Below are 25,930 nucleotides of genomic sequence, written 5' to 3' on the forward strand. Positions count from 1 at the left end.
ATAATAATACACTTTAGTATATAACACAGTTGCAAAGTGTTTCACAATTTAAAAAAAACAATACAATTTAAACACAAGGAGAATGAAAGGAACTAAAAACAAAAAAAAACGTAATAGTAATTCAAACAAATAACGAAATTCACAGACAAACAAATCTTAAAAATACATAGGAGCCTTAACAAAGAGCAATTTCTGAAATAAATCAATATTTTTTAGTAAAAACCTACACAAATGTCAACTTTTGAAATTATATTTTATATTTTATGTAGCACTGCAGATTTGACAAGTTTTCCTCCATGATGCTAAATAAGGGTTTCCTAAAGGGCTACTGCTGTATTAGGAGTGTAACATCGTTTTCTTCAAGGTACCATGTAAATCACTTAATTGATACTGTGTGTCAGGAGACTGCCATCTCTTTAAACAATAACAATGGTCCTGGAGATGCGTTTTGACACCTTAACCACCAGGAGGCACCAGAGTACAACACACCTGTTGAGGTGGTCAGAGGAACTGAAGCTGCAGTGAACTTCAGGTGCAGACAGGTGTCGCTCTTTGCCTGCACTTCACTTAGCATGTGTCAGAAAAAGTATGCAGAAAAAGTAAATGTGTTTATGAGCATGTAAGAGGATACTCCTTTTTTATTTTTCTTATTCAACTATTTTAATACGTCTAAAGAACACTTTATGGAAGAAAAAAAAACAAGTGGAAAAACATTTTGAGATTTGTTTTGAGATGTGTAAGGTTAAGGTGCAGGTGGATTAGTGTGTGTGTGTGTGTGTGTGTGTGTGTGTGTGTGTGTGTGTGTGTGTGTGTGTGTGTGTGTGTGTGTGTGTGTGTGTGTGTGTGTGTGTGTGTGTGTGTGTGTGTGTGAGTGAGTGAGTGAGTGTGTGTGTGTGTGTGTGTGTGTGTGTGTGTGTGTGTGTGTGTGTGTGTGTGTGTGTGTGTGTGTGTGTGTGTTCGTGTGTTTGTGTGTGTGTGTGTGTGTGTGTGTGTGTGTGTGTGTGTGTGTTCACTGTCTGTCTTCCTCGCAGTGAGTTCGGGCGGTGGGAGGGGAATGATGCGCTATGGCTCCTGTCACACATGCGGTACAGCAACAATAATATTTAGAGAGTTACAAGTGGCTGCGGTCTGCAGCTCAAACCGAGACGCATGACCAATGAACTCTCTCTCTCTCTCTCTCAAGCACGAACCCAGATTTCATTTGACAGTCTTCATCATACTTTATGCGCGAATTTAAAAATCAGCAGCCCAGACAAGTTGGGGGCTAGAGTGGAAACAGTGCAAGATGGAAGAGAAGCTGGAAGTCAGTGCGGACGCAAGCTGCACTCCTTGCCATTACGCATAACTTTTGCTGCACCGAAGCTGAAATAGAGTGGACTTTCTTGAGCAGGAACAAAGATGGCTATTCTCATCAGTTCATTGATTATATTAACAAAGTTCCTACTTTATTTGAAGCTAACATATTGCATGGAGGTAGATTTTTGCATCCCTGTGCGTGTGGATCATCAAAGGCACGAGAAGCATTTGCACCAGCGCGCGGAGGAGATTGAGGAAAGACAGATCGTTTTTAGACTAAGTGCATTCAAACAGGAATTGTACCTCCAGCTCACGCCGGACTCCAGTTTCCTTGCACCGGGCAGCTTGCCACTTGAGAGAGGCTCCTCAGCATCCAACAAAACCTCTGATCTACGGGAATGCTTCTACTCCGGTAATGTCAACGCGGAACCGGACTCATTTGCCGCGCTCAGCCTGTGTAAAGGTCTCCATGGAGGGTTTTCTTATAACGGTATGGAGTATTTCATCAGCCAGACCGGCACTGATGACGCTGCGACTGGATTTGGAAACTCTGTCGACAGGACTCACATCGTCCGCCGCAGGACACACGCTGCGCACTCGGGTACTAACTTCACCAGCAGGTGTGGAGTTACACCTGACACCAACTTCAACATTTCCCTGGAGAAATACAAGCACATGGGCCAACTGGAGTTTGATGGCTTAACCAAAACTGTGTTGAAAACCTTGGGGAGGTCCAAGAGATTTGCCTCCATCCCAAGGTTTGTGGAGGTGCTGGTGGTGGCAGATGAATCTATGGCAACATTTCACGGGGATGACCTGAAGCATTACCTCCTGACCCTGATGTCAGTGGCAGCCAGGCTTTACAAGCACCCCAGCATCCTCAACTCCATAAACATAGTGGTGGTGGGATTCATTGTGATAAGTGAAGCTGACAAAGGACCAAAGGTTTCCAGTAATGCAGCCCTGACACTGCGCAACTTTTGCTCCTGGCAGAAGAAATTAAATAAACACAACGACAAGCAGCCAGAGTACTGGGACACTGCCATACTGTTCACTAAACAGGTAAGCAGGGGAGGAGGGAGCTTATAAAACACAGATGTGATGCATCAGCAGAGAAAAATAAATTAGAAATGACACACTCATGGATGGATAAGACAATGATCCCCAGGTCACAGCTAATTAAGGGCCTCTGTGACTTCTACAAATGAGAAACAAACCAAGACTGTAGATTCAAGATTTGAATGCTTCATTGTCATATGCAAAGTAGCTAAAGTGGACAAGGAAATTCTTAAGCTCAAACAATGCAACATAAATATAAGACATAAAACAATAAAGCAAATACAAAAAACAATACAAACAGAGCAGGAAGAAACAAAGTAGAAATAAAGTAGTGCAGGAAAATGTTGCAAGACTAATGTGCAAGTAATGATGCAAAATGACAACTCTTCCAGTCATACTGTGCAGATTAACCAAACTCTAACTCTGGGACACAACACGTACACAGGCATGTATGCAGTCATTGGATTTACTTGAAAGAACGTCATACAGGTCAGTGCCCTGTAGGGATATGCATCCTATTTGATGATGCAGCCCTGCTAGTCCCCTTTCTGTATTTTAATGAGTCACTGGAAAAGAGCAACTGAGCCAGTTTTTTCCATGAAGGTCTTCACCTCTGTTTGCAGCTGCGGATTAAGAATTGGGTCATTATCTGCTAATATATATGAATCAAAAGAATCCAAACTCCTTCTTTATTCATTCAAGCTGGTGAAAACTGACACTATCTTCGACATTCAGTGTGGTCACAGCTGTCAGATAATCCCATGTGGCCACCAGTGCTGTAACCATTGTCTAGTACATTCTACACCAACTTCACTGAAGCCTGGTTGATGGTGCCTGCTTTCCATTAGGGTCCAGTTTGGCCCTGAATGGCCATCCGATACACAGCCTCACTCCTTCATTGCACAGCAGAGCTAATGGTGTGGAATACACATGGCTGGCAGAGGGGGCTTCTGGCATCGCTGGGCCTCATTGAAACACCGGGTTAACAAGTTTATCATCCACTTTGGACCAATGGTGATACAGTTCACGAGTAAAGAAATATATATATTAAAGAGTCCCTATTAGATTTTGGGGTTTTTTCATTTCGTAGTGTTATTTAGGTTTCTGTGCATGTAGATGGTCTGCAAAGCCTAAAATCCTAAAGTTTGTCTCTCTCTAACCCTAAGGTACAGCCAAGTACAAATGGAGGTACAGTCAATTGATAAGTTGTGATACTGAGAGAATTACCGTTAAACACATAATGACCGTGTTAATATGTTTGTTTTACTTCCCCTGAGCTGTGTACTGCAGGTGGGATGCATCTTGTACTCCCAAATTGTCTTCATACATCTTTAACTAAACACCAAGAGGAAATATGTGTTGGGCAATCTCCCCTGACATTTTGCTTCAATATATTTGAAGAACAGAGCAACAATAAACAAACCAGAATTCCATGTGTTTGTCTTAGTGCTGTTCTTGGTCTGCTGCTCTTAGTCCAAGACTTTTATTAGAATGAAATGAAAGGCGTGTCCCAATGAACATTTATGTTTCTGTGTCACCAGGATCTCTGCGGGGCCACAACCTGTGATACATTAGGGATGGCTGATGTTGGGACCATGTGTGACCCGAAGAGAAGCTGCTCTGTCATTGAAGATGATGGCTTGCCCTCTGCCTTCACAACCGCCCATGAACTTGGTAAGAATTGTATATGTTGTTTGTGAAATGTGTTGAACATCTAACGATGACTTACTCTCACATTAAGCATTTTGGAATCATGCTAATATGCACATTTGGCCTCAGAGAAAGATGCTCAAGGCAAGAGCTGCGCACGACCTTAACTTAAGTTGTCAGAGGAATTCAAGTTTGAGAGACTTTTATGCGCATAATCAGGCTTTGCAATTTTCATGAAGATCTGTGTGGTGGTCGTTCTTCATTCTGGTCCCAGAACAATGCTGGGTTTCAAGCCTACCAAAAATCAAAACCAGCAGGTGTCTGAGATTTTGTCATGTTTGTCATTACAGTTGAATGACGGAACTTTGCACACTGGCAGCTACAAATGGTACAGTTATAATCGGCTACAATAATCATAGGTTGTAAAAAATGGCACTGCAATAGTTAAACATTTCAAAAATACAATTATTTTCTTTTTTCTAAGAGTGAGATGAGAAATTTGATACACATGTCATGTTTGTTTATTCAGTACAAAACAGGAATCAGTGCATGGTTAGCTTAGCTTAGCATTAAGGACTAGCACCGGAGGAAAGGCATATAGATAAGAAATGTTTTGAAAAACACCTCCAAAGCTCAACTATTCACACATCTTTTTTGCTCAACATGTGCAGAAAAAGAAATGTAACATACTGTGAATATTTCCTGGCAAAACATGGTGTAGCCAAAGTCAGAGACTGATAACAAAATTAGCTCTAAGCTATGCTAACCACATTCTAGCTCAGGGAGGATCCTATAAGTGTATTTTTTTTAAATGCAGAATTATTATTTTAAATTAAAGTCTATTAATGTAAAAAAAAACAAGCTAATTTAATGGATGTTGTTTTATTCCAACCCCCCCCCCCCCCCCCCCCCCTAATAAAAAAACGATTGCAGATTTTAGTTACAAGGTGAAAATAAATGGAAAAGGAGGTGAAGTGGAATACTGCTAATCACGCTTTTGCAATGAAATTTAATGTGTAGTACTTAACTCTATGTACTGTAGTTTGACACACTACTAACACTGTCTAGTTGAAGCTGATCCTATTTATAATACATGTGACTTTTTTCACATTTTAAAGATCAGTGTTTGGGGCTGTAAAAGAAGTAAGACTCTTGCCTGAAACCAGATGCACAAGTAACTCTTGAGGCCCCAAGAGAGGCATTGGTTTACACTGTCCTTATGTATGTTAAGTAATCACACAATTTCCTCCCAACATGGTCCTGTCTCATGATTGAATACCCCGAAACACAGTTTATGTATATGTTTTTTTTCATTTTGGGAAAGTAATACATGTTCGTATTTAGGGGTGAAATGACTTCCTTGGGAACTAAATTCCCCTGTCAGGCCTGGTCTAGAAACATGGACGTATGCCATGCTGTATATTCCCATGCATAACTGCATTCCTCTGTGCGATGACATCAGCTTCAAATCAGTCCAAGTTGGGTTTGCTTAGCCATATAAACATGTGTGTTGTGATGTCTGGTAAAAAGTTTCTCTTTGGGTAAATCCCCTCAGAAGTATCTGCCCAGTAACTTTTCCTTACGGCTCACTGTGTTTTAACTCATGGGACAACTAACAGTAGAGGTTTCTGACTAAAAAAAAGGTATTCTTCTGTCTCTCATCCCTCAGGCCACGTCTTCAACATGCCCCACGACAATGTGAAGGCATGTGAGGAGGTATTTGGGAAACTAAAGGACAACCACATGATGTCTCCCACACTGATTCAGATCGACAGAAGCAGGCCCTGGTCTGTGTGCAGCGCAGCCATCATTACTGAGTTCCTCGACAGAGGTCATGGTTAGTAAACACTTCCTGTATATGTCTCTGGACTCAGATGGACCACTAATTCTGTCCAGGCTGCATGTGCTCAGCTGGTTTTAATCTAATTGTACCCACAAAAAAGACCTTGGCTTTGGTTTCTCATGGTTACATTTTTAATTTCAGTTTTTACTGGGAGGTGATCACATTCAATTATTTTATGTTTAACTCTGATACTTTTGTTAATATACAGTATCTTTGTGGTTGTATTAGATTTTTCTTGGATAAGGCAAATGTTTATTCTTGAGTGACTTTTTTTCACAATTTGTGCTTTATCCTTGCAAAATGTGGTCTTGGAAATGGAAAAGTCAAAGTAGTCAGCCTCAGTCAACATACTTCAACACCTTTAAACTAACTTCACAATAAATATCACACTGAAATCCAATATCAACAGAAAAAAAACGTATAACAGCTTGGTATAAAAAAATCAAACTTTGTATCTATGTTGATAAGGGAGTCCATCAAATAACATACTTAAAGACAACATTTAACGCACATTTTCCAGATGGAACTTTGGGATTTTAGCCGTTGAAAACCATTTAAATACACAAAAACCTACTATACAACACACTACAGGAAAGGGAAAATTTCAAAAAGCATATGTGTAATAGTATTTGCATACATGGGATCAGACACTGTGGCAGAATTAGTGTGATATAAATAACTTAAGAACTGCACAAATACATCCAAGAAAGTATTTTCCTTGTGATGTTATTTCATATTATGATAACAGTATCCACTTCCAGGATCCAAATTAAATATAACTTTCATAAGTGAATGAATATATCATTCAGCGATCTTTCTCCGCAGTAGCTCGTTTGTGCCAAGTCTTTTTCTGTCTGTGTGAACAGTAAACTCCCGTAAGTGACTGTGAGTGGATTCTGTGTAATAGCCACTACATTATTACTTCCCCTCATCCAGCCTACTTACTGTAACCAGCAAATGTGCCTTTACTAAGTAAAACACTTTTTTATATGAGTCACTTTCTTTATCTAAATATTATCTGGTGCCTATGCTGTCTCCAAAGTTTTCTTTGGCATTTCCTTACATTAACTTAGATCAACCAAATGATCCAAAGGGTCACATTTAAAATGACCAAAGTTGGTTTAACCCTTTAGGTAATTGAATAAAACATTATATGAAATGTTATTTCCCTAAGAGATTATCGAACTGTAAGACATTTTGGTTTGCTAAAAATGTTGCAAAAAAAAAAAAAAAAAGCTGTAGAAGAACAGATTAAGGTTTTCATTTGTCCTTACATCTGTAGTTATTGATTTCTTGGCCATATGGGTGCTGTGTAACAAGCTGTAAACAAAGTATAAGCATAACAACCTAATCAATGATTACATATTGGCTAACAAATAGATTCCATCAGAGAAGGAAAAAGCAAAGCATGCCTTCCTCGTTAGTATAGTGGTCAGTATCCCCGCCTGTCACGCGGGAGACCGGGGTTCAATTCCCCGACGGGGAGGAATAACATTTTAGTCCAGCAGTGGCTCAGTAGGTAGGCTTGGACTGGGAATCGTAGGGTCGCCGGTTCAAGTCCCCGAACAGACTTGAAAAAACAGGTCCCAGTTCACCTCCTATGCCCTGCTGTGGTGCCCTTGAGCAAGGCACCGGACACTTCCAATCCCCCCTCCCCATTGCTCCCCGGGCGCTGCACAATAGCTGCCTAGTACTAGGATGGGTTAAATGCAGAGGACACATTTCACTGTGTGTGCTCTGCTGTGTGCATGTATGTAACTAATAAAGAGGGTTTCATCCTCCAATTCTATTCTATCATTCATGTTTCTGTCAAACAAAAGTAAAATATTCACTCCTCTTTCCCACTAGCTGGTCAATAACTGTGTTGGTGTGTTGTTTGTTGCTGGACAGGTAGAATTAAATGGGTTTATTGCACTGAAAACAGCTGTTGTTTGAGTTCTGAGACTGAATGACAGAAATAGAGGAAAACAATGAACTATAAGATGCACAAACGTTCCGGAGAGTTGGTGACTTTCTGGGTTCTACAAGCAATACCTCTCAAATTACAAGTAGTCATTTCCCTCATAGTAAATATTACTATATCAATAAGTGCAACTTGTGAGTAATTGCCACTGATTATTTGCAATGTTGTTGCTCTGTTTCTGTAGGAGACTGTCTGTTGGACCAGCCTCAAAGGCAGCTGTCTCTTACCGACAACCTGCCTGGTTCCAGCTACAGCCTGCATCGCCAATGTGAGCTTGCCTTCGGTTCCGGCTCCAAGCCCTGCCCATACATGCAACCCTGCTCCAAGCTGTGGTGCACCGGAAGGGCCCGCGGCCAGCTGGTCTGCCAAACCCGACACTTCCCGTGGGCTGACGGCACCAGCTGTGGTACCGGCAAAGTCTGCTACAGAGGAACCTGCACTGATAAGAACAACACCTTGAACATCAAGGTTAGAGAATGCGGAAAGAGACACCGGTGCTGCTTTCTCCTTTTCAGTACAGACTGATGTACCATTGTACCTGCTTTTCTTTTGTCGCAGGTGGATGGCAAGTGGGGGAAGTGGGGACCCTTTGGCGACTGTTCTCGAAGTTGTGGTGGAGGAGTTCAGCTGGCCAAGAGAGTGTGTGACAACCCGATTCCTGAGAATGGAGGCAAATACTGTTATGGCCTTCGCATCAAATATCGCTCATGTAGCCTCAACCCTTGCCTTGAAACAGGTACGCTAGTCGCTGTTCCAGTTCATTCACAAAGAAAGACACACAATAATGTCTGTTATTGACCATTCACTAAACATGTCCCACAAACAGTCCAGGTATAATTTAGCTTATGTCACCACACACACCAGGCCTGTAAAGGCTGAAACAGTTGAAGCAACCCAAAACAAGTCAGCAAAATTGGAAGGAATGGATCAAACTGTGTTTTCATTTACCATGATGTTAGCCACAATTTTTTTAAAGGTCTAGCTAATTAGCTTCCTAATAGGGTAAAAACATAACCAAGCATTCATATAAGATGCAGGAGTTAAAGTGAAGAAAAACCTTATTTCATGACTGGCATAACCACTGTGTAGCTTCCCTGCCATGTTGAAGAGTAGTATATTAGCAGCTGTTTCCTGCTCTTTACTGGTTTGGGAAAATCAACATTCCAAAAACCCCAGCTAAAGTTATTTGACATATAAGACATTAGATAGTTTTCATCCTGACATAATATTCTCTTGAAAGGATCAAAGTTAAACAGACTGTTTTAAAATAAGTAAACCAGTATGTAAGCTAAGGAGCCTGCAAGTGTGTATTTAAGCCCCCTTGTACTTAATATTAGCTCTATTAGCCTGCTAGCTACAGTTGATAAAAACTGCCTGGAAAGTAGAAATTTCTGTTGTCCATCACTGTCTAAAAGAATCATGGACACATAGTTTTGAAAATGATTTAAAGTTCAAGCTGAAAATTAGCCAATATTATCATTGTAAAATGCATGTGCTGTGCAAAAATGGTGATCATTTATGCGTAGAAACTATGCTGGGGTTAGAGAATGGTCAATTACAAAACTCAAGTCACATTCTGTAAATTTTGGAGAAGATCAATCTGATGTCATTTCTACATCTCTAGGTAAGAGTTACCGTGAGGAGCAGTGTGAGGCATTCAATGGAATTAACCTGAACACCAACAGACTGGGATCTTCTGCAGTTTGGGTTCCTAAATATTCAGGCATCTCTCCCAAGGACAAATGCAAACTCATCTGCCGTGCCAATGGGACAGGGTACTTCTATGTCCTTGCTCCAAAGGTATGTAACTGTTTTAAATGAGCTGTTCCCTTTTTCTTACCAATACAAATAAAATAAATGACAAAAACATGGAATTACAAGAACATGACAAACAACCATTGGACAACCCTGTGGGTATGCCGTGTTAATAAAGTCGAGAATATACTTCTAGCCAAATGAAATATTGACTACTTTGACGGAATGCTGATTGGAGCATGATCTTTGCTAGAGATGAAGGATGTTGCAGTCACTTGATTGTACATACATCTGTCCCATCAGCTTAGACATGACTGTTGTAAATTGTATCAATATTCTGATTTAAATGGGTATCAGCTACTTTACTTGCTAATGCAATCTGTACCCCTTGTATTTTAAATATTTAGCTGCCCTCTGTTCACAAAAGTTTAGCGGTTCACAGTATTTTTTGGCCCTTATTTGGAATGCAAGAAGTGATGGCTAGTTCTTTCCACAGCAAAGTAATGACAGGTCATTTGTTGGTGGCAGTAGAGCGAGCAGCTGCTGCTGCTGGATGGATGGTGTGGTGGGATAGGAAACATGCAGGGACAGTATCACTTCACAGCGGTGGCTTGTCAGCAACTATTTACTCAGCCAAAAAGGAAACAAGCTTGTAGCAGAAACACAAGCCAAGATCTCTTTTCCACATTAGAACACTGCACACTTTCTCTGGTTCTACTTCTGACCTTTATCTAGCTTTTCAGTTCATTATGTTTGTTCAGTCAGAACATTTAAGAATGTAAATATGGAAGACCACACGTGGCAACAAACTCTTGCCTTTCAGTTTATTATGCGTTTTAAGATTGCCATAATACAATATCCTCATCCTTGCAGGTTGTGGATGGGACCCCCTGCTCTCCTGACACCTCAGCTGTATGTGTTCAAGGAAAATGCATCAAGGCAGGCTGTGATGGCAAGCTGGACTCCAACAGCAAGTTTGACAAGTGCGGGGTGTGTGGCGGTGACAACCAGGGCTGCAAAAAAGTCTCAGGAATGTTCACCAAACCAATGTAAGTCACACGCCTGCAGATACTGTACTACTTGTAAGTGTTATATAGAAAGTGCCGGGACAGGTCGAGGTCAACATTGATGTCAACTTTAAATGTTAGGGCTGAGCATATAGAATGGCTGGAAAAAGATCTTTGCTAGATCTAATATACTGAAAGGAGGTGATAACTGAGGTGTTTTGTCCTGCCTAAGCCCTTAAGTTCATCCACATTTTCCTCAATGTATTTTACAGGTTTACAAATACAAAACATTGTGGTTACCTTGAACATTTGAGCACCTTGTTTAAAGGAAATGGTGGCTGTCTTGTGAGTCTACAAAATAAAACCAGCTCCCGAGTTACCCTTGGTTAACGTGGTACTTCTACCACAAGCACAGAAATGATGTTGATGTTCTTATTTGACTCTTGGGAAAAGGGCAAGTATTTCCAAAAATGTGTCAGTGTTTCTTTTTAAGTGGAGACTGTCATCTACTATATTTCTCAGCTTTGAAAACTGATGTGTTGTTTTCCAACAAACACCCTGCAGTTTGGCCGTGAATGTTTTTCGATAGCATTAAGCTGCCTTTGACATGACACACAATTTTCTCTCTGCTGGGCGCAGTGCCTTGCAGGGACAACAGTGAGTTAAGTGCTGATTCTATCGTTACTTTCCCTGCTAGCTTGCGCCGCTTCATACATCTGACTCTCATTGGTTGCAAGTCAAAAGGTTAGCCGTATACAAGGTCAAAGTTTAAATTATTTGAGCTTGAGCGCAGTTGCTTGTCGACAATTCAGAGCATGTGCAACACAGAGGGAAGCGATTCCACCTTGTCGGAAGGCATCTCTCTTTCCAAAGGAGAGAATGACTACGTCAGCACGGAGCCGTCTCACCGCTGGTCATGTAAAGGCAACTTAAACTAGACTGAGTGATAATGTTTAAGCATGATGGTATTGACATATTTAACAATTTTGTTGCATTAATACTGGCGAAAAATTGGCCTTAATTTCAGAAGTAGCTCAAAGAACATCAGCACGGTACATACTGTAGAGGCAACCAATCACATTGACCATAGTATCATGGTTATGGTAAATACACAAAATTAAAAGAACATAATCAGATGGAGCCAATGTATGTTTACACACTGTTATCTACTCTGTCTCTATCTACTGATGTTTAAGAATACATGAAAAACTGTTTAATTTCCAAGTTACATTTACATCCATCTCCACACTTTCTTTTCAGACATGGCTACAACTTTGTGCTGCTGCTGCCCGTTGGAGCTTCAAACATTGACATCCGTCAGCGTGGCTACAGAGGAATGGTCAGCGATGAGAACTACTTAGCGGTGAAGAATTGCCACGGCAAGTACCTGCTGAATGGCAACTACGTGGTCTCAGCCGTTGAGCGAGACTTGCTTGTAAAGGGTAGCTTACTGCGCTACAGCGGCACATCCACCTCTGTAGAGATTCTTCAGGCAACCAGACCCTTGCAGGAGCCTCTGACTGTGGAGGTTCTCTCTGTAGGGAAGATGACTCCTCCCAGGGTGCGCTACTCCTTCTACATCGCCAAGGAGAGCAAGGAGGAGAAGACTCTGCGGAAAGAGGACAGAAGCCACAAGGCACATAATAGTGTCTTGGCAGACAGTAATAGGGTAGAAGCTAAGAAGCTGATGATGGGAAAGAGGCCCGTCAGTCATTGGGTAACAGGAAGTTGGGATTCGTGCACAGTGACTTGTGGAGGTGGGCTGCAGAAGAGGCTGGTGGAGTGTCAGAGCATAGAGGGGCGTCCAGCAGTGGACTGTGATAGTGCTGACAGACCTGTAGCAGTGAGAGCATGTGGGGATCCATGTCCTATGTGGGATGTGGGTGTCTGGTCTCACTGCTCCAAATCCTGTGGAAGGGGCTTTAAAAGGCGGCCGGTGCGCTGTATGACTGAGAACGGTCTGAATCTGCCCCGAGACCACTGCTCTGGAAGGAGGAAGCCACAGGAACTGGACCTCTGCAATCTGAAGCCATGTTAAACAAGAACAGGCACCGCCAAAGGACCTATTTGTATCAGTCAAAGTGACGATTTTACATGAACCTGAGAACAAATCAGCATGTAAATGACCCTATTACTGGGTTGGGTGGAAGTACTCTCAGAGTCAGCTTGACTGTGTTTCAAGTGGTGTTGAAACACAGTGGAGACAGAGAAGATCTCCATTCATTGTTTGAAAAGACAGATCTGCCTAGAGAAGAGAAAAGAAGGAAAGTCTTCTTTTGAACTGTCAAATCATCTGCCTCAGGTTTAACCTGTGGTTAGTCTACCTCGACTAGGAAAAATGACACAATGCCTGAGCATATACTGAGAGAAACAAATGAGAAAGATGCAGAGACAGAGATCACACATAAACACAATTTCTTGATAAAGTGAAATTGAAAAAAGGGCAACAAAAAGTCCAGGACAAACAGATAAAGTGAGATATGACCTCAGCACTCACACTGCGCATTTATCAAAAGCAGATATCTCACCTGGGAATTTTCTAATTTCACTGAAAAACAATTGAAAATGTGAAACATGGTACTGTATAATTCACGCAACGTTCAAGACCTGTATTCAACGCAGTTATTTCTTGAGTCAGTACTATTGACTGTTGTCTGATGTTGAATAATCAAAGCCAGTAGCCAGTTTGCCTGTTTGAATCACACCATAGCTTTACAAACCCTCTAAATAAAAACAATATACCCTATGTACTTGATACAATCTTTATAGTTTCAATGAATATAAAAGCATCCCTGGATTGAGCCAAAAAATGAAGAATATTTTTTTAAAGAAGAACGTTTGTCAAGATGATAGCATATTCTTTTCAATGAATGTACGCTGTTAGAATGACGCAATGTGTCTTTGTCAAACTTGTGCAAAACCAAACTGACAAGTTCATAGGTGATTATTCTATTTTGCCAAAGAGTTAGTATTAGATTAGCAGCATATTAAACAGCATGTAAACGTACCTGTAAATGATACTGTTAATGGTCCAGACAAATGCTAGTGTGCTATTTACTCTTCAATAGCATTGACAACCCGCTGTCTCCCAATTACATAAAGGATGCAGCGCAATATTATTTAACATTTTATATTTTATAGACCAAACAATGCTCGTTTGCAGTTTGGTCCTTTAAGTAAAAAAAGATTGTCAGTTGTCAGTTTTGAAGATAGTAACGATCTAAATTATGATATTTAGCAACATTTAAATATATGTTGGGATGGATGTTGGCTTTTATCATTTCATTGACGTCTATAGGCTTCGTTCCTTCTGGTACATAAATGCTTTATCACTTTAGCCCTTAATGAACAGACATATTGCATCATGCCAGACTATCATTATAAATCCCCTGTTTCAGGGAAAGGTTGATAACACACATCAATGGTCAAATTAAATTAAATGGACCACCCACCCTTATATTCAATCAACACCAATTGGTGTCATTTAATTTTGTTGTATTATTAAATGATTGTTCTAATTACATTTTAAATTAATGCTACATCTCATACGCAGCAAAACAATTTAAAAAAAATGAATAACACAAAAACAACAAAAAGATTTGTAGTCCTAAAAATAACTGGTGAGAAGAAAGTTGGGTGTGACACCCTAAGACTTAAAGTGCAAGCGCATCTGTCTGGACTTTTTCATGTTTACAAAGATAAATAATGAAACTGAAGTTTAGCATCTGTAAGAATGGAAAATTAAGCACTTCCTGTTTCAAAATAATACAACTCCTAGAAAAATAGATAACTATTTGTTATTAATGATGGTCATTTGAACTGATGGACACAAGACGTCCTTCAACAGAAATGAGGTTTTATTCTGAATTTCCAGTGTTATTTGTTCTCAAGGACCAATTATACCATCTGAACGATGTAGTTATTTTTTCCCCTTTTTTCACATCATGTACAGATACTGTTATCAGTTGTCTTTTATATTGTATACTATGTATACACTCATCTAGCTGTATAAAATAAAGTATATATATAAAAATACAAGCATATGCTGAGTCATGATTGATGTTCTCTCTGACGAGTCAGGTTTTCAAATGTTGTACACACAAAAATCATGCAAATCGAAGTGAGAAATCTTCAGACAGGAGCTTTCATTTTTGAATAGGAGACAGAAATGTCAAAGATACTTTTAAATGCAAAGTCAAAGAGAAGCCTCTGCCTCACTGGTCACTCATTATCGCCATGGTAACAATCTAAGCTGCCGAACACACCTTATAGTCGCTAATCACTGCATAATGGTTCTGATATTTAAAAATAATACTACCCTACTATAAATCAGAGTTATTTGAATGAGAGGCTGTATGGATATCTGTTGTGTCTTGAACATCTCCAGTTTGCATCAGCAGTATCTGTTAGAGTGGACTTCTGCAGTGCCATGCAGTCTTCCATCACATGGGATGAGTCAGTCTTGATACCTCAACTCTTCACCAACTGAAGCATGACCCCAGATGAAAACCTGTTCATTCATCCACTTTGGTATTCGGTTGATTCAAGCTCTGTTATCCCAGCTGGACTGTAATAACACACCCAGCTTGGCCATTGCCTGCCCAGTGAGCGCAATGCACTTTTGGACAGATGGCTCTCAGACTTGCACACCGTCCGTCACTCCAAGGATTTGACCCCTATTGAGGTCCAAAAAATAAAATCAACATATTTGGATAAAAGATGTAGATGGTTAAAAAGGGGTGAGTCAAATTATCTAGCATATACAGTGGGGCAAAAAAGTATTTAGTCAGCCACCAATTGTGCAAGTTCTCCCATTTAAAAAGATGAGAGAGGCCTGTAATTTTTATCATAGGTATATCTCAACTATGAGAGACAAAATGAGAAAAAAAAATCCAGAAAATCACATTGTAGGATTTTTAAAGAATTTATTTTCCAATGATTGTGGAAAATAAGTATTTGGTCAATAACAAAAGTTCATCTCACTACTTTGTTATATACCCTTTGTTGGCAATGACAGAGGTCAAACGTTTTCTGTAAGTCTTCACAAGGTTTCCACACACTGTTGCTGGTATTTTGGCCCATTCCTCCATGCAGATCTCCTCTAAAGCAGTGATGTTTTGGGGCTGTCGCTGGGCAACACGGACTTTCAACTCCCTCCAAAGATTTTCTATGGGGTTGAGATCTGGAGACTGGCTAGGCCACTCCAGGACCTTGAAATGCTTCTTACGAAGCCACTCCTTCGTTGCCCTGGCGGTGTGTTTGGGATCATTGTCATGCTGAAAGACCCAGCCACGCTTCATCTTCAGTGCCCTTGCTGATGGAAGGAGGTTTTCACTCAAAATCTCACGATACATGGCCCCATTCATTCTTTCCTTACACGGATCAGTCGTCCTGGTCCCTTTGCAGAAAAACAGCCCCAAAGCATGATGTTTCCACCCCCATGCTTCACAGTAGGTATGGTGTTCTTTGGATGCAACTCTGCATTCTTTCTCCTCCAAACACGACGAGTTGAGTTTTTACCAAAAAGTTCTATTTTGGTTTCATCTGACCATATGACATTCTCCCAATCCTCTTCTGGATCATCCAAATGCCCTCTAGCAAACTTCAGACGGGCCTGGACATGTACTGGCTTAAGCAGGGGGACACGTCTGGAACTGCAGGATTTAAGTCCCTGGCGGCGTAGTGTGTTACTGATGGTAGCCTCTGTTACTTTGGTCCCAGCTCTCTGCAGGTCATTCACTAGGTCCCCCCGTGTGGTTCTGGCATTTTTGCTCACCGTTCTTGTGATCATTTTGACCCCACGGGGTGAGATCTTGCGTGGAGCCCCAGATCGAGGGAGATTAGCAGTGGTCTTGTATGTCTTCCATTCTCTAATAATTGCTCCCACAGTTGATTTCTTCACACCAAGCTGCTTACCTATTGCAGATTCAGTTTTCCCAGCCTGGTGCAGGTCTACAATTTTGTCTCTGGTCTCCTTTGACAGCTCTTTGGTCTTGGCCATAGTGGAGTTTGGAGTATGACTGTTTGAGGTTGTGGACAGGTGTCTTTTGTACTGATAACGACTTCAAAAATGTGCCATTAATACAGGTAACGAGTGGAGGACAGAGGAGCCTCTTAAAGAAGAAGTTACAGGTCTGTGAGAGCCAGAAATCTTGCTTGTTTGTAGGTGACCAAATACTTATTTTACAGAGGAATTTACCAATTAATTCATTAAAAATCAGACAATGTGATTTCTGGATTCTTTTCCTCATTTTGTCTCTCATAGTTGAGGTATACCTATGATAAAAATTACAGGCCTCTCTCATCTTTTTAAATAGGAGAACTTGCACAATTGGTGGCTGACTAAATACTTTTTTGCCCCACTGTATCTTCCTGGATTTAAAAGGTCAGGTAAAGGCCATTATGGGGTTATTATATAGCACGCTGGTGGTGAAAGTGACTTTATTTTCTCTATATTCTGCCTGAGTAATGATGACAACAATTTTTTAAATATAGTGTTGAGCAAGAACTTAAACCGCCGCTAAACTTGCTGGCATATGATCCTTCAGGCAATTCTGCAACGTAATTTCACTAAAAGTGGAATGCTAGTAAGCTCCTTTCCATACTGTTGTCAGAAGCAATAACAATCTTAGCCTATCAGGGGCAAAAACTATCTCTCAAAGTAAACGTTCATTGACTGCAATGGAATAGCTTCAGGCCCTTCTGCACAGTCTTTTCAGCTTCTGCTGTCAGCAGCATATTCACGTAATACTGAACCATTTTTAACAACTGTTGTACACATTACTTACATGGATACAAGAAAATGGAAAAAAAAAATGTCTAAGTGGAAAACTGTCGATGTTACCGTTGGTGGAATGGGAAGCGAGGGGAGGCAGGCTACGAAAGGGCTATTAACTGAAGGATAATTAACTGAAAGTTCTCTCCTTCACTCAATTTATCATTGGACACCATGCCAAGGGATATTACTTTATCCTCTCAGACTTGTCAAAGCGCCGTCTGAGCCACAGAAAGGCCCAACTGTTTTTAAACGGAGTGCCCCTTTAACTCTATTATCACCAAAGAGGGACATGATTTGGAGTTTACTTGTATTATGCATTTGTCTTACACTGCACTGCTGCCAGACTTGTGATACGTTCTAAATGGCCAGCAAGCGAGCCCAAAAGTGTTAGTATCCAAATATACTGAAACATTTTTTTACTTTTTTAACAGCTTTTCTGTCATTAAAAAGAGTAAACATTATGCAGAATGGATCTTTTCAGAGTATTATATTACTATGGTTATTACATGATCCTGTTTGTATCACAAACTAAGAGCATTTTAGTATCTTCGCTTGTTAACCAAGTTTAGATACTTGAAACCCTGTGTATTTGCAGAACAGTACTGCACCATATACCATATCAGCATATCGCATTTTTACTGTGAATTCTAGTTAAATGGGAAGTGGGAGTATCCGATTGCCCAGTCAGATATTTCAACTGGAACGCCCCCTGAGGTCGGACTTGCAACTTGGAAACTCGGAGATACCTGGCAATACCCGAGATCATCATTCAAAATGGAGTCCCTGCATATGAACATAAAGAAAAAAACTTTGATAATATAGTATCTTTAGCTCTTTTGTATCACTTGTGTCATATTAGATTCACAAAATAAAGTGTAGTTATCAGCCCGTACTGCTAACAATGGCTAACCAGAGGTGTCTGCTAAAGCTGTAAACAAGGCGAACAACTCATGCGGGCGTCCATCTTTGTCCTACTTTTGCTATTGTAACGCAGTCAACTCGGATGAGATGTAACTCCAAGTCCCGACCTCTGACTTCCAATCTAAATGGAAGGCAGCATACTTCAAAAAGTTACTAGTAACTTTGAGTGTTAAATAAATGTAGTGGAGCAAAAAGTTTAAAACATGCCTCTGAAATGTAGTGGATTAGAAGAGTAGCATTAAATGGAAATACTCAAGTAAAGAACAATATGTCCAAAAAGTTTTGAGTCCAATACTTGAGTAAATGTACTAAGGCACTTTCCATCACTGAGCCAGAGGATAAAATCATCGGGGAAACTTAGGCGTCAGAAGCTTGCAAGCAATGCTCATGTTTTTTCAACCCAATTTTCAGGAATTGGTCTGACTCATGAATTACCGCCAATGTTTTAACCTTGAACTTATGTCCATTACTGGATTAAACTACAACATGTGACGGGTGTGGCAGGGTGGAATAGGTTCATGGAACCATGATTAACACATGGTTCAAGTAAGAATGTGATCTCAAAATATTAGGGTATGAGGGATGACTTCTTGACACTACATCAATGAAACATATGATTTTAATGTGTTTGGAAATTAGATCAACTAATCTTAAATCCGATATTACTATTTTGTTCCATTGGTCTGCACAGCTTCTCCACCCATTTCATCTTCTCACTCATCTTTAAAAAAGGAAAGCAAAGAAGCATAGGCCTGCAGTGTCTTTCTTTGTCATCATAGTTTGAATCTTTAGCCACTTTAATTGACCTGGACTGTCCCTGTCGCTTCCTGAATGGATCAAGCTCTATTGAATGTGAGATTTGGTCCAATGTGTTAAAAAAAACACCCTCTTGGAGTTCATCTTAAAGAGTTTTACTTCACAGTGGGCCACGGCTGTAGAGAGGTGTGAAGGGGACTCTTGTCCGGAAATCACATTATCTGCTTTACACAACAACACAGCAGTTGACAAGGCCTCTGCCAAGAGCTGAGTGGATTTTGATTTACTTTTCCCCCTCCTCTTCTGCACCCTGAGGACTGTCAACCTATTCAGACACCGCTCACGTGGCTAATGAGCATAAAGGGTTAATGTTTCCCAGTCCATGGGAACCGCTGAGGCTTTAAGTTGGCCTTTCTTTACATTGACTGAACCGCAAAGTCAAAATGACCAGCGTTGCGGAATTAAATGCATTTGGAGGGCTGTAAACAACTGGCTATGAAGTTCATTTGCTAAGCCAAGGGGTCGGGAAATACATCAAGGTCACCATTTGTTAAACAATGGGTCTTTGTGGGGAAAATAGCATTTAAGCAATATCTAAAATAAATACAATTCCATGCAGCTGCTTTTTCCAGCAATCGGTTAGTTATGCATTAATTGGGGTTTTGAAGAAAGACAATAGCTATCACAAGCACTATTTAACCACTGGACCAAAACATATTTGAAAGATTACGGATGTTTATAGGCACACTTCCCTTCAGTTAATTCCTGCCAACTACAACACGCTGTCTGTCCTAGAATATGCTGATAAGAGAATATGTTAAGAAACAATATAAAATGTATGAACCGACTTGACAAAGATTGATTAGTTGACCTGATGACAAACTGTTTTCTTCATTTTCTTCACTCTCTCCCAAGGATAGGTTGTAACATGTGTAAAATGACCAATTCCTCTTTGGATTGATAGGTCAATCTCAACCGTAGGCTTTTCACAGCCTGATGAGATCCAAGAGGATCCCAAGGGTGACAAATGATTTTGTGCTTTCATAAGACCTACAACTCCAAAGTTAGCACCTCCCCTTGCCTTGAAGTTCTTCCATTACAGGCAGTGAGAGACAGATTTTTCCATTCTGGGAAAAGGAATTGTTTGACGTTTGTTGCTTTTAGTGGGTCGTCCTTTCATGATAATGTGTTTTTCTGACTAATGGAGTTATGTTGAGACGTTTTTACATGTTCAGTTAGAGAGAATGTCCTATACTGTACCTGCTCAGACTCAGGTTCATTCCAAGAAACATATATCCTATTGATGTGATGAGTAAAGTAAATACTGTCAATGTTAATGCTATGTGATGAATGAACCCATAAGGGTTAGAAGAAACCGAAACGAGAACACCAGATCAAGGCCCAAAAATGGAAAGAAACATTTGTAAACAAAAAAGAAAAAGAAAAATCCAATACAATATTAGTTATATAATACAAGTTAAGATTCAGTTACAATTAAAAAGTGCTCTGCTTACATAAACCAATAATTGCCTGGAGAACATGTCTGATTTCATCCATCTTATCCATCTGAAATATTGTGATGGAAGTATAAAAGCATGGGCATTGATATGAATTGAAAATACCAATAGTTAAAGTCCCTCTAACTTGTAGTGGAAAATCTAAATACATATTCGTCAAACTTGTACCTTGGTAAGTGTACTAAGTTAATTTCCACTAGTGAAAAACACACACACACACGCTTCAACATTTCAAACATTTAACAAAGTCTTACAAAAGTCCCACTCTGAACTACCTTCATGATAACCTAAAGAGACATAAGTCCCTCTGTATCCTTTTTTTCTCTCACTTCTTCCTCCTCCATACTCCCCTCAATAAAAAAAACTAATGGGGACCAACTTGAGGTAGTTTCCAGCGCCTACATAGATTTAAGTTGCCATGGAGACTTTGCAAAATAAGGGCCGGGCTTAGTTAACTGCTCTCCTAATGTTTCAGCAATCATCTTGGCTGTAATGAAAAGCAGCATGCTAAAAAAACCCAGTTCTTTACAGTCCGTTCCCATTAGTTTATAGCTTTCATGGTTGCATTAACAAATGAGTTTGGACACATGTTGTGAATACTGCGTGTATAAAAATACATTAAACCGGGTTATCCAAAAAGGAGATTTCTCTAACTTTTGCACGGATGGAATAAAAAGTTGTTTAATCAGAGATGCTACACTGACTCCCAGTTGATTAGCAAACATGTTGAGTTGCTGTAAAAGTGAGAGCAGCACCTAGGAGATCCAGCCTGTCAAATAGTGATTCCCTTGCCCCTCAGACATCGCAGAATCCGAAGAAACGCTAGCCAGCTCTCTAACAACAAAAACGCCTTTTGTAATCTGAAGGAGATGCAACCGATGGATGGCAGAAATCCGCTTGAAGATGCCAATAGGCTTTGATCCCAAAAAGTGGCCTCTGCTATACTCTGGCCAACAGCCATGTTCAAACTGTGAACTGAACGTATAGTTGAATAAGAGAAAAGGAGGGAATTGCGGGTTAGGAAGCAAGTGAGAGAAGAGGAAGGAATAGGCAGTGAGAGCTATTCCTCAGCTGTAATAACGCTGACTGTTGTTAAAGGCATGGAGTGAGACAGCATGGTTTTCATCACAACACGCTGTGTTTGCTTAACAGGTTTACATTAGAGCGGTTTGCCTCACCCCGCGTTGATGAGCCTCTCTGAAGGGAGGCAGGCAGCGCTTCAGATGGTGGTCTCAAAGAGAGTTGGTCAGGCGGAGGAGAAGCAATCTGGAGGACATCTAACTCACACAGAGGGAAACACACTGACAGAAATAAAGTAAAGCACACTTAATGTCTGACGGTTCACTAAGTCCTGGCCCACATACTTGCCAATGCTAGGCCTATCAAGTTCTCTCTTCCTCACATTACTTCACATTCTGAATTTAGACAGAGGTAGACACAAGCAGGCTTCTCATTTCCAGCCAGTAACCCTCATATCTTACCTAGTGGAAGACAGAATTGCATTATGAAAGCATGGCTTATAAGAACCCATTTCAACTTTCGTGCTGTCATTATTCTACAGCCACTGCACTGTGGTCAAGATTTACTTCATAATTATAAGTAAAAGCAAAACCCTTGTAATAGAGTGATGTCTACTTACATAATATAATGAGCCTGAGGCTAGGGTAATGGTCCAAGAAAACACAAATACAAATCAGCATTGTTATTGCGTTGAAGAGCTAGTTAGTTCTCGGAGTATGAGCATGATTAGCAAAAACGGATGATAGACTACCATACTTACTCGCTAACATACCTGCATACCTTTAACAGTAGGCCTAGGTTTTCTTAAGATGGGGACTAACCTCTGTGTTCCACATAACACTATCAAAGTTAACTTGGGCTAGTTTTTCTTGAGGACTCCCCGAAATCCCAAAAGATCAGGAAAGAGTTGCCCAAGACCCTGATACACTAAACCAGGCTTTTAGGTAGGTGGGCGTCTGGGCGTCCTCTGAAGAAATTGGACGCCCTACTTTTAGGCAAGACGCCCTCATTTTTTCCTCCGCTGTTTTCCCCGGTACACTTCGCTGAATGTCATCAAAATTCGCCGATTCAAGCCGAAATCTCGCGAAATAGCGCTAAGCTCACGTCTCGCGAGTGACTCACGGTGAGTCGCGAGACTCGCATTGCATTGGTCGATTTTCCGTGATGCGGTGTGGCCGGGCGCTGTATTGGTGGAATATCTGATATCTCTTTAATGTTTTTCGCAGGAAGAAAGTGCAGGTAAACTTAAAACTTTTAACAATCTTTACAAACATGACAGAAAGCCTGATAACTATAGGAGTATTTCGGAGTTTTTCTGGCTTCTTTGGTGGCAATAACTATCGATGAACCGGGGGAAAAACAACAACAAAAACGTCGGGACGATGCGACCGGCGAGAACTGTAGTGGGGAGGGGGGCGCATGAGGAGATCAAAATGTGTATGGTTCCTTTGAATAATAGGGAGCCTTTACTTTTAAAAGATTGATAAATGGATGTTGTTTATGGAGAACAGTGTACTTAATTCCCACTATTGACATAATTTACAGTTGATAATGTCCTTTATAAAATTTGATTGATTTGGTTTGATATGAAGGCTAAATGAAAAATAAGGCTAAATGAAAATTCTTTCTTCAAGTTACTGTGAAAGATGAGGAAAAGAGGAAGAACAGAGACAACGAAATCCAGCTTCTTCCAGCAGAGTAGTCATGTAAGAATTGTTTTCTTGTGTGAATGTTCAAAGGTGTGAAAGGTCAGAAAACCATCACAAACACATAGCTAATACAACTGCATGCTAAGTGTCTTGCATGAATATATGATATATGATATAGATGAACAAAATTGAATAAGTAGACATACAAGATGTATGTGACAATTAAGTTGTACCTTTTAGTTTCAGTTACACTCACTGTTCTTTGTATTAACTTATGAAACATATTATATTGTAAATCAATCAGTGTAATTATAACATTACCAAAAAATGATCTGGTCTTCCCCACCCCCCGACACACACACAAACCTCCTCCCAGCCTCAGCACAAAAATAATGTTGTAACAAAGACAAAAACGTGGCTGTATTCCACAAAATTTGTACCTCAAAATGCAGGAAATAGTGTTTCAGAGAGTTATGAATTTCAAAAATGTTCAGGGGGGATGCCCCCGGTCCCCCCTACAATACTCACGCCTGTGGCGTTGCTAGGCCATTGAAAAAAAAGTGGACACCCTGTAAAAAAATCCTAGCTAAAAGCCTGCACTAAACCAACATAGAAAGAACTCAAAGGAGCAGATTGTTGCGTTGCCTATTACCTGCAGCTAGCCCAAAACACTTGAACAAAGTGCAAAGATGAAATTTCCAAGTACGTTCTGCGCTTGAGTGACAGGAAAAAAATGCCAGCAACAGCAGGCAGCGGAAGTGTTTTCTACTCATTCAAAAAGGGGAAATTGGGAACGTCGATGTTAATGCCATTGTTATGATTCAATACTAAATCAAAGGAGTGTTTTCCGACCATTTTGACGTCATTCTCACCAACCACTTACTTTCATTCAAGACTGCTATGTTGTTGTAAAAATATCTGTGTATTATATGATCAGATGAGAGGATATGGGAAAAAAACAGACTCTGTCGTCTTCTTGATGCAGTATTCTTCCTCCATCTGTTTCTCTTCTCGTGCACTAATTTACATAAGCTGAATAGCCAATCAGATGCATATATATTTAGTCGACAGTCCCGGCAAAGGATGTTGGAAGCAGGAAAAAGGGAAGTGGGACAAAAATAAAACATATGGCCCGAAAGATGATCAACAATGTCTCCAACTCGAACTACGTCTTCATATTGGCTTGGTTTCTCAGGGCCAGAACATTACACAATACTGTGGGGAAATTGATGCCAGTCCTGAATGTGACCTGAAACACCAGAATAAATTGCACTTTACAATTTTACTCCACCCCCAACTCTGTTTTCAAAATGGCATAGGCTCCTAACATTCCACTCATACTAAGTATTACATAAAATATTGTAGTTTGTGCGTTCCAACAACATACTGTGGATTTTATGTTTGCCCACACTTAGGCTTACTGGATGTACACAACCACCCGAAAATGCATGGTATCTCTTTAGGCTGTCCAATGGCCTACTGTGAGTCAGAGAGTTTAAATCATTAATCCTTTGAACAAAATAATGGCATTTTACTTGTATTGTTTGCCTTGAAATAACACTGAAAAATATTGAATTAAGTAAAAAATATATATTGTCATTTCTACTTTCATTTAACTTTACAGTACTTTGGAGCGTTAACATTGTAATGGATAGTCATGTGTTCCATACAGAAATACACACATCCATTGATTTAGGCATGTGTGATAATAATGACAATTTCAGTGATTTATTTTAATAGAGTTATTTTATTTGTATGAATCAGTGGTTTTGATCGCTCAGCAGAGAACATCTATGTAGATAACAGTGTTGAATTGTATTATGTAATGCTTTCATTTTTTTCATAAGGAAATATGTTCACGGCATATAACCATGCCCATACTATAAAAATGCTGTGTGTGTCATAGCATTTTAACAACACAGTGGAGCAAGGAAAACATGCAGTCAAGCCTGCATACGCACTAGCAGTAAAATGGCTCTTTTTATGACTGGTGTTCTCATTCAATGTCCATAGAGTCTGTTTTCAATGTGACACCATTGCATCAAAGACCACCATACTGAAACATATGAAACACTATACGCTGATGCCAGTGACATGATCTTTTTGGTTTGACAAGATATCAGGTGTCATATTGGCGAGAAAGGCAGAAACAGAAAATTATGTAATCAGCACATCAGAAGACTTTAACACAGACCATTAATCACTGACGTGTTCAAAGCTGTGTCATGCCAAACACTGGACCGCATGGTTTAACTTGGATTGGACCTTTGCCATAGTTACATTTTTTGTTATATATCTGTAAAATGCTGTCCTTTGGTACCCTTCTCATGAATCCAAGTCAGCAGGAACACCTTGAGGGATTTCGAATTCTACAAACATTCAAAAGGAATCATGGATGAACTGATTAGAATTTGGTCAAAGGTGACCTGAGACCGTCCTTTTTGTTTTCGTAAATGCATTTTCTCGGAATGCCACAGGGAAATGTTATCAAATCTGGCATAAACATCCAAGGGTGAACTAATTGGAAATTGTCAGGGCAAAAAAATTGACCATGTGTTGTCGCTGTTAGATGAATAGCCTAAACAGTTTTCTACAGCATGAATTGAAAGCTTTGTCTAGAGAAAACGATTCATCAAACAATACAATAAAGGTGTATTTGGTAATTTTTTGCACCTTCTCTAAATCTATATGCCAACTTTTTGAATTCACCAATTTA

The 25,930-nt window shown here is 40.1% G+C and overlaps 1 protein-coding gene and 1 non-coding gene across 2 annotated transcripts; both read left to right on the top strand.

The window, feature by feature from the left end:
- Nucleotides 1-1,136: 1,136 nt before the first annotated feature.
- On the top strand, nucleotides 1,137-14,611 carry LOC134880253 (A disintegrin and metalloproteinase with thrombospondin motifs 15-like). Its single transcript, XM_063907049.1, has 8 exons — nucleotides 1,137-2,358; nucleotides 3,897-4,029; nucleotides 5,675-5,842; nucleotides 7,996-8,279; nucleotides 8,370-8,547; nucleotides 9,436-9,611; nucleotides 10,440-10,615; nucleotides 11,834-14,611. The coding sequence occupies exons 1-8, from the start codon at nucleotides 1,399-1,401 to the stop codon at nucleotides 12,609-12,611; spliced, it is 2,853 nt and encodes a 950-aa protein (XP_063763119.1). The 5' UTR covers nucleotides 1,137-1,398; the 3' UTR covers nucleotides 12,612-14,611.
- On the top strand, nucleotides 7,263-7,334 carry trnad-guc (transfer RNA aspartic acid (anticodon GUC)). The gene has a single exon. It is a non-coding gene; the product is annotated as a tRNA-Asp (tRNA).
- Nucleotides 14,612-25,930: the final 11,319 nt, after the last annotated feature.

The sequence above is a fragment of the Eleginops maclovinus genome, chromosome 18, assembly GCF_036324505.1.
Source record: "Eleginops maclovinus isolate JMC-PN-2008 ecotype Puerto Natales chromosome 18, JC_Emac_rtc_rv5, whole genome shotgun sequence".
NCBI lineage: Eukaryota > Metazoa > Chordata > Actinopteri > Perciformes > Eleginopidae > Eleginops > Eleginops maclovinus.

Bases quoted from the DNA above. Each gene is read 5' to 3' on its own strand.
- LOC134880253 (XM_063907049.1), top strand. From the start codon at position 1,399: ATGGCTATTCTCATCAGTTCATTGATTATATTAACAAAGTTCCTACTT. The intron at 5,843-7,995 runs GTTAGTAAACAC...CTGTTTCTGTAG, and splicing joins GTTCCTCGACAGAGGTCATG to GAGACTGTCTGTTGGACCAG. The intron at 10,616-11,833 runs GTAAGTCACACG...CTTTCTTTTCAG, and splicing joins GGAATGTTCACCAAACCAAT to ACATGGCTACAACTTTGTGC.